The sequence below is a fragment of the Amblyraja radiata genome, chromosome 1, assembly GCF_010909765.2.
Source record: "Amblyraja radiata isolate CabotCenter1 chromosome 1, sAmbRad1.1.pri, whole genome shotgun sequence".
Classification (NCBI taxonomy): Eukaryota; Metazoa; Chordata; class Chondrichthyes; order Rajiformes; family Rajidae; genus Amblyraja; species Amblyraja radiata.
This window is the reverse complement of record NC_045956.1, coordinates 108,226,731-108,243,335: the sequence shown is the minus strand read 5'-3', so window position 1 is coordinate 108,243,335 and position 16,605 is coordinate 108,226,731. Positions and strand designations below refer to the sequence as shown.

At 49.3% G+C, this 16,605-nt stretch overlaps 1 protein-coding gene across 2 annotated transcripts in view; it reads left to right on the top strand.

Annotated features, from left to right (window-relative positions):
• The first annotated feature begins 6,795 nt into the window (after positions 1–6,795).
• Positions 6,796–16,605, top strand: part of sgcb (sarcoglycan beta) — a 28,610-nt gene continuing 18,800 nt past the window's right edge. Inside the window, exon 1 of one of the 2 annotated variants that reach the window (XM_033028442.1) lies at positions 6,796–6,910. In XM_033028442.1, the coding sequence (XP_032884333.1) occupies positions 6,896–6,910 (15 nt within the window). In that variant the 5' untranslated portion in view covers positions 6,796–6,895. Of the gene's footprint in view, positions 6,911–12,961; positions 13,046–16,605 lie in introns of those variants that run through there. The other variant, XM_033028433.1, reaches the window with a different exon arrangement.

The following is a 16,605-nucleotide window of genomic DNA, read 5'->3' as shown; positions in this document are numbered from 1 at the left end:
AAAATCCTGGTTCGAGAGGTGTTCACCAGGTGGGGACTCCCACAGTTCGTGGAGTCAGGTCATGGGAGCCATTTCACAGGACAGGTCATGCAGTCCACCCTTAGAATACTGGGCATCAAGGCCAAGTGGCATGTGGCCTACCACCCCCAGTCCTCAGGTCCGGTAAAGCGGTTGAACCGGACAATAAAGGAAAGGATAAGGAAGGAAACAGGGGACTCACCCAACCGATGGGTGGAGGTTTTACCCCTGGTCCTTATGGGGATTCGGGCCAGCCAGTCCAGGAGTACGGGGTACTCTCCCCATGAGCTTATGACGGGCCGGGTCATGAGAACGCCCATGCACGTGATGGTCCCAGCCCAAACAGAGGGACAGCTCAGGGGAGTGAACCGGGACAAGTTCGCCAAGAGGCTATGTGAACAACTTAGGCAGGTTCACTGGCAGGCAGCCAGAAACATGGGGGCCCAGCACCAAAGAAACAAGCTACTGCTGGAGCCTCGCAGGCATGCGAGTGGGCAGTGGGAGACCAGGTAATGGTCAGGAGATATGCTAGGGTAGGGGTGTTTGAAGCCTTGTATGCTGGCCCATACAACATAGTGGACAAGGCCAGTCCCATGGTGTATGCCATTCAGCTTCCCCGTAGAGTCAAATGGTTCCACATCAACCATTGTAAATTGTTCGACCCCACAAGGGCAGGGAAAAGTAAGAAAGGGGTACATGTCAGGGAACAGGATCAAGAACAGACCCGGGTTGATGTGGGAACCGTAGGGGAGCCAGGCGAGCCCACAGGTAGTCAGCCTGAAGTAGCCTGCTGTGTCCCAGGGTGAGGAATGGAAGCAGCGGGGAAGGATGCTGACTCCAGCCCTCCGCAGGCAGGTACCGTAGACTGCTTAAGAGAGGCAGAACAAACAGAAGCAGAGGAGATGGAGGTATCACCTCTGGTGTGGGAACCCCCGGTCAGACGTAGGAGTAACAGGGTCACTAAACCCCCAGTAAGGTGGTCCCCATCCCTGATTAAACCTAGGGCTAGGGCCGGCCACAGGAGGGCCGGGAAGGAGAGTGGCCGAAACAGGGCACTACGGAGTGCAGCTGGAAGGAGCCCAGTCTCTGCAGGGAACGTAGGGGTATCTCGAAACCCCGTAGTGCAAAGGGAGGTGAGGGGCAGTCAGGCCCCTCGACAGGAGGAGTTCTGGCCTGCACGGGTGGGCCCACCAGAGGGGTGGCCCCAGCGTGACGGGGACCAGTTATGAGTTGGCCACCCGGAGACAGGTGGCGTTGTATATAGCATTGGTTTGTGTGTGAGTAGATGTAGTTAGTGTTTGGTAATTAGATATAGGGTTTTGTATAGATACAGGGGAGTACAGGGACGGATAGAACGGGAACGTCGGCTGCATCAAAGGGATGGGCTGTGGAAAAGTAGACCACAACAGACAAAGACAAAACCCCGAATGCCATTATTAGGCGGACAGCTATGTGGAGGCGAGGAGGTGTTTTGCTTTGTTTTCCAGATGGGTAGCCCCGCCGTATGGATGATGGCAATGATGTGCCTCCGGATGTGCGTGGCGCCTCGCGGGGACATGGAGGAGTCCATCGTATTTGACTGAAGTGCGGTTACCCGCATGGTGCCCCCGCGAGACGGAATTATTACATCAGGCCCTGTTAAAAGACATGTTCCAGAAATTCCACAACCTGGATTTCGGGGACATAGACATAGAAGAGATGTACCGCGGGGGAGGGGATTTCACTATGGGGTCCGGTAGGCAAAGACGAGGGGTGGTTAACGACGGGTTTACAGCATTTAACACGGGGACGTCCATTATTAATAGCATGGACAATGTAGAACTGGCCCTGCAGATCAATCAGTTGAAGGGCCAGTTACGAAAGATTCTGGGGGGGGGGAAATGCGGTGGTAGGATCGGGACTGCACGAAGAGGTGGCAATGACTACATCTCAAAGAAATCAAAGCTCAATTGGAGACACATGCAAAAACGATAAACGCTTTGATTAAAGAGGACCGAAATGCGTCCGATCAGGTTGCACAGAATGAGGTGTGTGGGCTGTATGGTGCGTGGTTGTTGGGGGAGGGGAGGAGCAACCTGGAAGACCTGAGGCAAGGTCGGGTCCCCTCCTGGATAAGCAACCAGCACCTAGCAGCGCTACACCCTTATAACAGCACTTTGAGTCCTTGTCAGCTTTGTGTGGCCTCCGAGGCCTACCCAGTACCGGTGGATTGCGGAATGTCCTATCACACCATAATGGGAGTGGTCGTAAGAATCCCGGTGATGGGAACCTCGGCGCGACCAGCTCCTCTGTACCGAGTGGAGAACGTGGGAGTTGTTCGTGGGGGGGGGGTGCATATTCGCTACGGGAAGGTCCCGCCCTATGTCATAGTGAGGGAGCAAGCTGTGACAGGCATTGACCTTTTGGGTTGTCGGAGCCGGGGAGCACAGGTAATCCTGTGTCCCCAGCACATGGGCGCTGAGGCTAGGCCTCAGTGTGGGTTCAGGGCTGTTGGGGCACAGCCTATAAACTGCACCATGGAGGCGATGGCGGCAGACCATGTCCCTCCACAGGTGGCGTATATAGGCAGTGGGACGTACTGTGTCACCACAAGTGCCCAGCGGTATCAGCACGGATCACAGCCGTGGTGCCCGATACCGCACAGCAGCTTCTGTTTTAAACCCAGGGCAGAAGTCCATGTGGCACAGCAGCGAATATTGCCCATCCCGGAACCTTCTTCGGTTCACCTCTCGGTACGAGAAAATGTAACTGACTTAGGCAGTGAAAAAAGCTAATGGCATGTTAGGCTTTGTAAGTTATTGGGGCAATTTCTCCAAAATTATGGAAGAACTCAGATAAGGACATGGACATTTTAAAACCAGATTTGCTGGCTGCAACGGAAAAAACCCCAATCCACAAAGGAAGAACCAGCTTCGAACCTGTCTGTGGGCCTGGGCATTAAACCACTGTGCGAATGGTGTGAGCAGGAAAGGCTGAGACGGAGATAACGAGATTATCTTGGAAACACAAAGGAAGGAACTGAGCCTCAGCAGACGGGAATAAACAGCCCAACAGCAAAACATATCACCATCGTGGATGACCCATCCATCGGGACAATGGGAGCCCATCTAGGCGATGGGATAACGATCAGGCTGAGGGATCATGACATCAGCAAACCCCTTATCATCGGAAGCCTATTGTTCATGCCAGATCGAAACTGGGAATCATCATAATTCCGGAAGTGGCGGCGCTGTGATACAGCTGCGGCTCGCCTGCAGTCTGTCTGTTTTTACTTTTTATGTTGTTTTTTTTTGTCTAGTTTAGTACATTTTTTGGTTATTAGGTGGTGTTATGTGTGTGGGGGGAGGGTGAAACAGAGCTTTCTGTCTCTCCCTTCGGGGGAATGCGACTTTTTGTCGTATTCCCCTTCTCTTCCCCCGTCTGCGCTGAGGCCTAATGGCGGAGCTGGCGGCCTCCAACCTGCAGCCGACCTCGAGGGTCCGGAGGTAGAGCCAGCCAGGACTCACCAACGCGAGGCTGGCCGTCTTCGAGCTGTGGCGACGTCCGGGTAGCGGCACGACTCGGCGCTCCGGTGAGGGCGGACGGTGCGGAGCTGAGACACTCCTGTGCGGCCGGCACGGCTACCGGCTGGAAGGCGCTCCCGTGTGAGAAGCCCGGTGCGGGGCTGAGACGCTGCCGTGTGGGCGGACCGGCTCCCGGCTGGAAGGCGCTCCCGTGTGAGCAGCCCGGTGCGGGGCTGAGACACTCCTGTGCGGCCGGCACGGCTACCGGCTGGAAGGCGCTCCCGTGTGAGCAGCCCGGTGCGGGGCTGAGACGCTACCTTGTGGGCGGCCCGGTGCGGGGCGGAGACGGTGCTACGGCGGCTGAGGCGGCGTTCTGGCGGCGGCGACCTGGATCCGGGGCTCGGCCGCGGGCCAATGGAGGACAATGTCGGGAGCTCGCAGGTCACAGGCTGGTGCCTGTTTTCCGGAGCACCCGTTGCAACAGCTGCGGGCAGCTTCGACCACCCCCCGGGCCGCGGAGCTTGAACCGCGGACTGACTTACCATCGCCCAGTGGGGTATCGCCTCGGCGCAGAGGGAGAAGAGGAGGGAAGAGACAGTAACTCTAAGACTTTTGCCTCCATCACAGTGAGGAGGTGTTTGGTGAACTCACTGTGGTGGATGTTAATTTGTGTTTATTGTGTTTTGTTATTATTACATGTATGGCTGCAGGCAACAGCATTTCGTTCAGACCGAAAGGTCTGAATGACAAATAAAGGATTCAATTCAATTCAATCAAAAGACCCTTTTGTCCAGAGGACCACCTGGGGGGTTTCAAGGGAGAAACTCGGGTATAAAAAGCAGGAGTCAAGCCAGAACTCGTTCTCTCTTTCTGCTCTGCTGGACGGCTCGTGACCCTGTATCGATCTAGCTGTAAGTACCCCAGTGACCTGGTGAAGTTCCCGAAATAGGATAGAGGTTGAGAGAAGAAGGAGAAAGGGGGTGTCTCTAAAATTGTGTAAAGTAAGTTTTACGACGTGCCCGATAATTTTCTTTCCATAGTCTTAGTTTAAAGCATAAGTTTAGTCACGTATTATGTAGTGTTGGTGAGATTCGATTTCTCATTGTTTAATAAAGCCTGTAAATTTTAGACTTGCTTTGAGTCCATCTTGGTTTCTGTTTTCTCTCATCAGCACGCTCTGGTCAAGTCAACCTTTTATCATATCCCACCATAATTCTGAGGTCTAGAACCCAGGGGAATCCCTATTGTTGTATTCTCTCTCTTGGGAACCGCTCGAGTGGAGTGGTGGCCGATTGACCCTCCAACAAGGGAGAGAATAACTCGGGCAGTGGGGCCCGAAGTGGAGTAAAGGGAACCGAAACCCCTACAGCCTTCATTGTGAGAGGATTTGAGTTCGGGAGCAAGGAGGTCCTACTGCTGTTGTACAGTGCACTGGTGAGGCCGCAACTGGAGTATTGTGTGCAATTTTGGTCTTGTAAATTGTGGAAGGACATTATTGCTATTAAGGCAGTGTAGGTATGTTGCAAAGCGTACCTGAAGCGTCTTTGAAAATCTGCCGCTACGGGTGTGCGCGATTTTGGCGCCGTTTAGAGGGGGCGGGTTTAAAACGCGATTTTCTCTAGGCTGTTCAAATCGAAGATGTTCAGCCTAGTTAATTATTAACGAAAAATCGCTGGAAGACCCCGTCGCAAAAGCTATTATTAGGTTTAAAGGCCTCGTATAATAGTTATAGTAGTTTAAAAATCAATCTCTAAACCCGCGACCGCCAGCAACCGCAGAGTCTCATAAAGCAAATAGCAGAAGTTAGGTTGTATATTTTTACATTAAAAAGGGCTTCTAAAGATCCCTTTATACAAAATTTAATATTGCGAGTAGCTCAATTTGGCCCCATTATATCGCGCAGTATTTTTCTCGGCATTTGAGGCACAAATCTACCGCAATGTGAACGTTCTAAACCAGCGCGTTCCACGGGGACCCACTGGAAAGCTGATTTAAATGGGCATTTATTTACAGCAATTGAACACTGAATTCCTTCCATTTGGTCTATAAATTAATGTAAATGAGATTTAAAAATCATGTTTTATTGTGAATTATTTGTGAATATTATTTGGACATTTAGGCTATTTAAAAATGTTAATAATTTATTAAGAAATGGATAGATGTTTAGATCTAGTAATTGAAGTCTGAAATTAGCTACAATTAGGTAACTAACTAATTATATGCTTTAATTTCAGGTCATCCAAGTAAGATTATTTTATATTTGTTTCAGAATGCTTCAATCTATGATAACTGAAAATTTCATTCAGTTCTCTTAATTTTTAAGAAAGTTATGGGCTTTTGACTGTTCACGATCACAACTTTTTTGTTATGTCCATAGAAAATCAATAGGGAACAAGATGCTCATTTCCGAGTATGAAAATGGCCATAACTTTTTAAATACTTGAGATATGAAAGTGAATTAGGTGTCAAATTAAACTTATTTTTATGCTTTATCTGATGGGATAAATTACAGACTTGATTTTTAAAATCTCAAAATTTTGTAACATTGCTAGGCAGTGCAGCTTGGTTAATTCCCGGGATGGCGGGACTGACATATGATGAAAGAAAGGGTCACATGGGCTTGTAATCGCTGGAATTTAGAAGGAAGAGAGATCTTATAGAAACATAGAAAATTCTTAAGAGGATTGGACAGGCTAGATGCAGGAAAAATTGGCCCGATGATCAGCAATGATCATATTGAATGGAGCTGTAGATGGTGTCCCAGCCCTGCCCAACTCACACCATCTCACTTGCAGTGCTGAAGCTGGCTTCTTCCACGAGATGTGACAGGGGATGTAACTATTTTGGGCACTTTCATTTGGGACCCCATCGGGAGCAAGGCTGTGTTTTGCTTCCACTCGCGTTTTGTAGGTTGTAGGGAGGGAAGTGCAAACTCGCCTGGAGATGGAGATGGGACTGGGGGCAGTGGCCGTTTGTACAAACCAAATGAAAGTGCCCCAAATAGTTACATTCCCCTGTCACATCTCGTGGGGAAAGCCAGGTTCGGCACCGCAAGTGAGATTGTGTGGGTTGGGCAGGGCTGAGGCACCGTCTACAGCAAAGATCCTATAGCAAGCTACAGTAAAGATACTAGAGGAGCTCTATAATCTTTCAGCTGCTGCTCGTTGTGTTGTGTGTCCCGCCTCGTCTCCCCCGCGCGCCAGCTCCAGGACCCGGCGCCCGCGCTCCCCCCCCCCCCGGGCAGCTCCAGCTCCAGCTCCCGGCGCCCGCGCCCCCCCCGGGCAGCTCCAGCTCCAGGTCCCGGCGCCCGCGCTCCCCCCGGGCAGCGCCAGCAAGTGGTACAGACCGGGGGCGGGGCTACGGAATGAGACAAGATGGCGGCGGAGCAGGTGAGGGAGAGAGAACTGGGGACAGGGAGATGCCGGGAATAGGAGGGTGTAGGGGTATATGGGGACAGGGGGGGTATATGGGGACAGGGGGGGTGTAGGGGTATATGGGGACATGGGGACAGGGGGACAGAGAGACGGGGACATGGAGACGGGAACAGGAGGGGGACGCAGGGGGACAGGAGTGTATAGGGGTATATGGAGACAGGGGGACATGGAGACAGGGACATGGGGAACAGGAGGGAGACATGGAGACAGGGGGATAGGAGGACAGGGAGGTACAGGGGGACAGGAGGGTATAAGGGGGGCAGACAGGGAGCAGAGGTGGAGGGAGCTGGGTGGAGGAGATGGCTGTGTGACCCTGGGGAGGAGGGACGGGGAGACGGGTTGGGGCTGGGAAGGGAAGGGCAGGAGAGGGTGAGTGAGCTCGGGGAGAGGAGAGGGCAGTGAGGGCAGCAGCACAGGAGGGAAAACAAGGAGGGGTGCGGAGGAAGATAGGACAGCATGGAGGACGAGGAGATGAAGTGGTGGGCAGGGCAGGGCAGGGCTGGGGTGGAAATCTTGTGAAATGTACTGCTTTGATTTCAGAAGGCTTTTGCAAATGTATAGTCTTGTAAATCTACACGATTCAGTGTCACAATGTAAAGGCTTGATCTGGAATGCATTGTGAGAAATATCGTGGATGAGGAATCAAATAATCAAATTCACTCCTTAAAGTCATAATGTAGTCATGATCATCGTTGAGAACATCAACAGACACGGTGCCTTAAAATGTCATGCACGACAGTGATCGCAACTTCTACTGGTGTGGGTGGCCGTTGGATCGCTAGAAGCTCGTCCGCCCTTTGACAGGTCGTGTTTTGGGCCCTGCTGGGGATCCACAGCCCCCTCCTCACCTGGCAAACCAGGTGGGGAGATGGTTTAGTCCCTGACTATCCGACCATGGAGCAGGTAGCACGGAAATACACGTGAGGTCTTTGTGACCATTATTTAATGATAATTTGTCCCTGCTATAGTCTAATCCTAAAATGATCATCTGAATGGGGGTGTTCAGAGCTGTGCATGGTTGATTTTCTGAACAATATTAGCGTTTAGTGTTTTCCTACCACATAATTTCAGTTGGAGATACATGAAACTGCAGATACTGGAATCTTATATAGAACACACAGTGTAGGAGTAACTCAGTTACTGTTCTGCTGAATTACTCCACCACTTTGTGTTCTACATCATAACTGTGAGAATTTGGCTTCTTGTGACTGTCCATTAATTGATATGAGAGCATATCTAATGATAGCAGTAACATTCTGAGATACAATGTCTCAATAGTGGGAGGTTGGAAAGGGCTGTTTTTCCTCAATCAGGTACCCAAGGCCTCCAAGCTGCAGGAGAAACTATGCCAGACTGCCTCTGTCATCACAGTTTGTACACCATGTTTGCATGGAGCTCTGTTATGCTCCAGAATTAATTTATAATATTTATCAAGGAGCTCTCGTTTGAGATGCTGAATACCTCTGTGTACCACTGGCTGCGCATACATTTAAAACTCTGCAATGATTCTGAAAATGCTGGATTACAAATGGTGATCTAGTTTATCTGGAAGAAAATGATGAATGATTAGGTTGTATTTCTGAAGGAGATACGAGTTTTGGGCAGATTGGAGCTAATTCACCTGAACTGTTTGGGTTTATATATATATCTCTCAAATCTAGTGAATCAGGTTGGACATCAAAAAATTATAATTTCTTGGACTCGAGATAGAGATAGATATGCAGCATGGAAACAGGCCCTTCGGCTCACCGAGTCCATACCAACCATCAACCCCCTCAGCCTCCTTCTTCACTCCTTGTACAGCCATGACTGTGCAACCTAATTCAATTTTCAAATTTGCAGACGACGACACGATTGTAGGCCGGACATTTAATAATGATAGAAAAAAATAGGTGAAGGAGTAGGCTATTCGGCTCTTTGAGCCAGCTAACATTCAATACGATCATGGCTGATCATCTAAAATCAGTACCCCATTCCTGTTTTTTCCCCCTTTCCCTTGATTCCCTAGAGCTAAATCTAACTCTCTCTTGAAAACATCCAGTCAATTGGCCTCCACTGCCTTCTGTGGCAGAGAATTCCACAGATTCACAACACTCTGGGTAAAGAGTTTTTTTTCTCAATTCAGTCCTAGATGGCCTACCCCTTATTATTATACTGTGACCCCTGGTTCTGGACTTCCACCAACATGGGGAACATTATTCCTGCATCTAGCCTGTCCAATCCTATAAGAATTTTCTTATGTTTCTATAAAATTCCCTCTCATCCTTTTAAATTCCAGTGAATACAAGCCCGATCGACATTACTTCATCATATGTCAGTTCCGCCAGAATTAACCTGGTGAACCTGCGCAACACTCCCTCAATAGGAATAATGTCCTTCCTCAAATTAGAAGACCAAAACTGCACACAATACTCCTGGTGCGGTCTCACTAGGGCCCTGTACAACTGCAGTAGAACCTCCTTGCTCCTAAACCCAAATCCTTTCGCAATGAAGGCCAACATGCCATTAGCTTTCTTCACTGCCTGCTGTACCTGCATTCTTACTTTCAGTGAGGATGTACAAACACACCCAGGTCTCGTTGCACCTCCCCTTTTCCTAACCTGACATAATTCAGCTAATAATCTGCCTTCCTGTTCTTGCCACCAAAGTGGATAACCACTTTTATTCACATTATACTGCATCTGCCATGCAACTGCCCACTCACCCAACCTATCCAAGTCACCCAGCATTCTCATCGCAGCTCGCACTGCCACCCAGCTTTGTATCATCCGCAAACTTGGAGATGTCACATTTAATTCCCTCATCTAAATCGTTAATATATATTGTAAATAACTGGAGTCCCAGCACCGAGCCTTGCGGCACTCCACTAGTCACTGCCTGCCATTCTGAAATTGTCCCATTAATTTCTACTCTTTGCTTCCTGTCTGCCAACCAGTTCTCTATCCATGTCAGTAGTCTACCTCAAATACCATGTGCTTTAATTTTGCATGCTAATCCCTTGTGTGGGACCTTGTCAAAGGCTTTTTGAAAGTCCAGATACACCACATCCACTGGCTCTCCCTTATCCATTCTACTTGTTACATCCTCAACAAATTGTATTGTATTGTATTCAAATTTATTGTCATTGTCTCAGTTAGAGACAACGAAATGAATTTCCCTTACAGGCAGTATCATAAAAATAAAAATAAATAAATAATAATAAATAATTAAACATTAAAAATAAAATAGAATTTAAAAAAAAAGCACAAACACAGAAAGTCCACGACACAACATAACACAGTGGCACCAAGGTGAGGAAGGCACCATAGTCCAGCCAGCCTCCACTCCGTTCTTCCCAGATGTTCACTCGTGGTCGAGGCCTTCCTAGCACCCGCAGTCGCCGCCCCGGGTGGCCCGATGTTCAGGCCCTCACGCCGGGCTGGTGGAACGCCGACGCCGAACCCTGACGGTGAACATCCTCCTCCTCAGCGGCCCGGACCTCCTGATCAGCCGCCTCCCGCAGCCGGAGTCCGCAGCTCCCATGTCCGCAGGCCGAGACGGGCAGAGTCGCAGGACCCCGCGCTGTCCATCAGCGCCGCCCGCGTTGGGAGCTCCGCAAACCGCAGCTCCATGATGTCGGTGCCACAGGTCCAGCACTCCGGGCTCCAGACGGCGATCCCCGGTAAGGCATCGCCAGCCCCGTGATGTTACAGCGCTGTCCCGCCGCTGCTGGAGCTCCGGTCGATCCCGGCAGGAAAGGCCGTGCCAATCCAGTAGGTAGGCCGCTGGGGGGGGGGGGGGGGGGGAGCGAGGACGCGACTCGAATAATAGTCGTGTCTTCACCAGGAAGCGGCTGAAGGACGGTATCCCCCGCACCGTACCCTCTTCCCCCACATCAAAACACAAAAAAAACACCAAAAAAAACACACTTTAACATAACTAAATAAACAAAAAAACAAAAAGATACCGGGCTGTAGGTGGAGGCTGCTGGCACCAGCGCCACCGGAAGTACAACATCTAAATCGAATTTTACAACATAAAATTCCAGATTAGTCAAGCATGATTTCCCCTTCATAAATCCACGCTGACTTTGACCGATCCTGTCACTGCTTTTCAAATGCACAGATATAAAATCTTTAACAATCGACTCAAGCTCCTTCTCAACTGGTCTATAATTCTGCGTTTTCTCCCTCCTTTCTTTCTTAAAAAGTGGGGTCACATTGGCTATCCTCCAGTCCACAGGAACTGATCCAGAGTCGAGAGAATGTTGGAAAATGACCACCGATGCATCCACGATTTCTAGAACCACCTCCTTGAGTTCTCTGGGATGCAGACCATCAGGCCCTGGGGATTTATCTGCCTTCAGTCCCAGTTTACCTACCACCATTTTGTGACTAATGTGGATTCCCTTCAGTTCCTCCCTCCCACTAGATACTCGGTCCTCTAGTATTTCTGGGAAATTGTTTGTGTCTTCCTTAGTGAAGACAGAACCAAAGTACTTGTTTAATTGTTCTGCCATGTTACCTAGTTTCCCATTATAAATTCACCTGTCTCTGATTGTTAGGGACCTACATTTGTGTTCACTAATCTTTTCCTTTTGCATATCTAAAGAAGCTATTAGTCAGTTTTTATATTCTCCGCAAGCTTTTTCATGCTCTTTTTTCCCCCTCTTAATGAACCAAATAATGGTGAGACTGAGTACAGGAAGCAGATTGAGAACCTAACCTTTCTCTCAATGTCAGCAAGTGAAAGGAGATAGTGATCAACTTCAGGAACCAAAACGTTACACATATCCCAGTTTGAATTGATGTTGCCGAAGTAGAGATGGTTGAAAACTTCAAATTCATGGTAGTCAATATCACCAACAACGTCTCCGGGACCACCCATATTGAAGTAACGACCAAGAAGACACACCAACCCCTCTAGTTCCTTAGAAGGCATAGGAAGTTTGGCATGTCCCCTGCAACTCTCACCAACTTCTACAATTGCACTATAGAAAGCATATTACCATGATGCATCACAGCTTGGTTTGGGAGCAGCTTCATCCAAGACCACAAGAAATTGCAGCAAATTGTGGTCGCAGCGCAGGCCATCACACAAACCAATAAAAGGCAAAAGGTATAGGTGTGAAAATGCACATCATCTTACCGCAACCAGAGAGCAGTGCTGAACTACTATCCTCCACTTTGGTGACCCCCGGACTATCCTTGATCGGACTTTGCTGGCTTTACCTTGCACTAAACTTTATTCCCTTATTGTGTATCTACCCTGTAAATGGATCGATTGTGATTATGTATTGTCTTTCTGCTAACTGGTTAGCACGCAACAAAAAGCTTTTCACCATACCTCGGTATACGTGACAATAAACTACTAAAGAACAAGCCGTTCACCAGTTCTGTTATCTCACTTTTGCAAACTACGCACTAGGGACATTTTACTGAAACAAATTAACCTAAAAACCTGCATGTTTTTGGAAAGTGGGAGGAAACCGGAGTATCCGGAAAAAACCCGTGCGGTCACGGGGAGAACATACAAACTCCACAAAGATAGCATCCGTAGCTGAGATCGAACCCGGGTTAAATTGGACCAGGCCAGCTTTTTATAAATAAATGCACTCTGTGCTGTGGAACATGATAGGATTTGCTGCTTACAGATAGCCAGGAGAATGTAGGGAACATAGGAAGCAGTTCATGTTTCTGTGTTATTGTGGAGTTTGTCTACCAGCACCAAACTGATGGCTTGATATCAAATAATTATAATTCCTCAAATAAAGTTTTATTTGACCCTTGTTGAGTAAATTTTGTCTCCAACCAGACGTCTATTTCAGAGTATGTGCTGCTGAGGTTGAAAAAGAGAAAATAAGTCTGCATCTGATCTCTACCCTTTGGTTTACTAACTCCCTCACTTCAACTCTTGTTCCAAGTGTGGCATGACAGAAATAGTTTGCAGGATCAGTGCTCCTCTGATTTAAAATGAATCGGAAAAAGCGAATGCTGTTAAATTGCAATTTCAACGTGCAGACCAATTTGAAGGAGATGCCAGATGCAAGAGCAGAATGTGGTTTCGCTCATAGTGAGAGTGCTACAGGAATCACCACGTGGTATTTGTACGGTAGCTATTCCAATAATTGTGGAATGATTTTATGCAATGTAATCGGTAGGAAAATGTAAGTGGTACACATTTTCTTCCTGCAAAACTGTTTCCATACAGTGAAGTATATTTCCAAGCTCTTTCATACTTCATAAATCTCAATGTTTCAAAATATTTGTTAATTTTGTTAGAAGACTAGTTATGTTGTTGTTTTATCTACTGGTGCATTGTAGTAGTGCGCCACAATCTTGAAATAAAGATACAACCCAACCCAAAATGTTCCCAATCCTTGTCCTCCAGAGATCATGCCTGACCCATTGTTACTCAATACCAAAGATACTATTGTGTTTTACTCAAGATTTCAGCAGTTCCTTGTGTGTTCACAAACTGAACACATTTTTAATAAAAGTTTCCGCCCCCCCCCCCCCCCCCCACTCATTTTTTCGCCTCCTGCTGGCCAGCCACCATAACGGCTGCTGCCGCCCGGCTCTCCCCCAAAAACGCTGAAATTTTTCACATTTCGCTAGTGATTTTCGCTGCTGCCGCCCGGCTCCCCCCCCCCCCCCCCCCCGGCCTGGCTCTGTCACGCTGTCGGAAGGCACACATCGGCCGGTCCCCCACTGCCTGCTTTTCGCCGTCCCAGCAGGCTTGCACTCTCCAAAAATCCCGCGCGTCAACGGCCTGTCGGCTCGCAGGCGCATTGAGGGCGTACGCAACGTCTCGACGGCCGTACGCAGCGTCTCGACGGGCGTACGCAGTGTCTTGCCATCGTACGCAGCGTCTTGACGTTGTACGCCTAGCGCGTGGCGTTGCGCGTTGACGTCAGGCCGCCCCCCCCTTGCCGCCCCCCCGGGAACAGACCCAACGGGTTTGCACTTGGTCTAGTATACTATAAAAACTCTGTATGTGTGTGTGTGTGTGGGTGTATGTCATTTTGCCTTTGACATTTTGCCTTTGATTCGTTACTCCGCGAAAACCAGACGCAAAAACGGCGAGGTTTTTACCATTTCGCTAGCTATTTAACTTTTACATTCGCAAATCCACTCCTCATTAAATTTAGTACTCCACCCTCCCCCTTAAAATCAAACTGCTGCATGAGTCACAGTGCCACCTGACAGATGTCCACTCACAATGGATCTTATTTACATATATGACATCACAATGGGACAAGTGTGGGAGATTGGAACTTTCACGTGGCCCCACTAAAATCAAACTGCTGCATGAGTCACAGTGCCATCTCACAGATATCACAATGGGACAGGGGTGGGAGATCTCTCCCCCTCCCTCCCTCTCTTCCACCTCCATGCCTTTCCCCCACTCCCCCTTCTCTCTCTCCCCCCCGTCCTCTCTCCCTCCCCTTTGTCTCTCCCCATCCATTCTCTCTCCACCTCTACCCTCCCCCCTCTTCCTCCCCTCCCCCTCCCCCCTCCTCCCCTCTTCTCTCACCTCCCCCTCTTCTCCTCTCCCCTCCCCCCACCCCTCTCTATCCCCCTCACCCACCCTTCCTCCCCCTCCTCCACCCCCTTCCCCTGCCCGTCTCCCCTTCACCCTCCCCGCTCTCCTCCCTTCCCCCTCCCCTCCTCCCCCTCCCCACTCTCTCCCCCATCTCCCCCTCCCCACTCTCTCCCCCTCCCCACTCCCCCCCCACCCTCCCCCCCTCACCCACTCATCCTCTCCTCCTCCCCTCCAGCCCCCTCTCCCTCTGTCTCTTGCCGACCCCCCTGAAACCGCACGTTGGGGGAACAGACCCAACGGGTCTGCACTTGATCTAGCAACTATTAAAACTCTTGTTGGTTTGTAACGGGTTCTATTTCGCGAAAATTCGTTTAAGCCATTTGTGGATTTACTCCTCCACCCTTTGTCGTAACGGAGTTTTTCCGCCTCCACATTTTGTTTTGAAAACTAGAAAATGTTGTTATTAATTTCCCCGCTTTTTTAGTAAAAAACTTCAAAGTGCCATCTCACAGATGTCCAATCACAATGGATCTCATTTAAATATGATATCACAATGGGACAGGTGTGGGAGATTGGAATCTTCACATGGTCTGGCGTGCACAATCAAATAAGATAAAATAGAGCAAGTTGTCCTCCCCCCTTGTCTCCCCCCCCCCCCTATCAACCCCTCCCCCTCTACCATCCTCCCTCCCTACCATCCTCCCTCTCTACCATCCTCCATCTCTATCTGCCCCTCCCCTTCCCCGCACTCCTCCCCCTCTCCATCCTCCTCTCTCCCTCCCCCCTCCCCCTTCCCCCCCTCCTCTCCCCTCCCCCCTCTCTCCCCTCCTGGTGGTTAGTGGTGTGCGTTTGGGGGTGAGGGGGGTGGGGTTAGTGTATGTGTGTTTTGGGGGGTGGGGTGGTTAGTGTCTGTGTTTGGGGGGAGTGATTAGTGTGTGTATGTCCCATCCCCCTCTCCCCTCCTGCCCCTCTCCTCCCTCCTGTCCACCTCCCCTCCCTCCTGTCCACCTCCCCCCTCCACCTCCCCCTCTCCATTTCCCCCTCTCCATCTCCCCCTCTCTCCCCCCACTCCCTGCCTCTCTACCCCCTCTCCCCCCCCTCTCCATCCCATCTCCCCCCCCCTCCCTCCACTGCCACTCTCTCCCCTCATCTCTCTCCCCTCATCTCCCTCTCTCTAGTTTTCTGCCCCACTCTCTTTGCCCCTCGAGATAATGTGGGGATGGGGTAAAAGGAGACAATGAATAATAGTAATATAATATAACCATATAACAATTACAGCACGGAAACAGGCCATCTCGGCCCTACAAGTCCGCGCCGAACAATTTTTTTCCCTTAGTCCCACCTGCCTGCACTCATACCATAACTCTCCATTCCCTTCTCATCCATATGCCTATCCAATTTATTCTTAAATGATACCAACAAACCTGCCGCCACCACTTCCACTGGAAGCTCATTCCACACCGCTACCACTCTCTGAGTAAAGAAGTTCCCCCTCATGTTACCCCTAAACTTCTGTCCCTTAATTCTGAAGTCATGTCCTCTTGTTTGAATCTTCCCTATTCTCAAAGGGAAAAGCTTGATCACATCAACTCTGTCTATCCCTCTCATCATTTTAAAGACCTCTATCAAGTCCCCCCTTAACCTTCTGCGCTCCAGAGAATAAAGACCTAACTTATTCAACCTATCTCTGTAACTTAGTTGTTGAAACCCAGGCAACATTCTAGTAAATCTCCTCTGTACTCTCTCTATTTTGTTGACATCCTTCCTATAATTGGGCGACCAAAATTGTACACCATACTCCAGATTTGGTCTCACCAATGCCTTGTACAATTTTAACATTACATCCCAGCTTCTATACTCAATGCTCTGATTTATAAAGGCTAGCATACCAAAAGCTTTCTTTACCACCCTATCTATATGAGATTCCACCTTCAAGGAACTATGCACGGTTATTCCCAGATCCCTCTGTTCAACTGTATTCTTCAATTCCCTACCATTTATCATGTACATCCTATTTTGATTTGTCCTGCCAAGGTGTAACACCTCACATTTAGCAGCATTAAACTCCATCTGCCATCTTTCAGCCCATTTTTCCAAATGGCCTAAATCACTCTGTAGACTTTGGA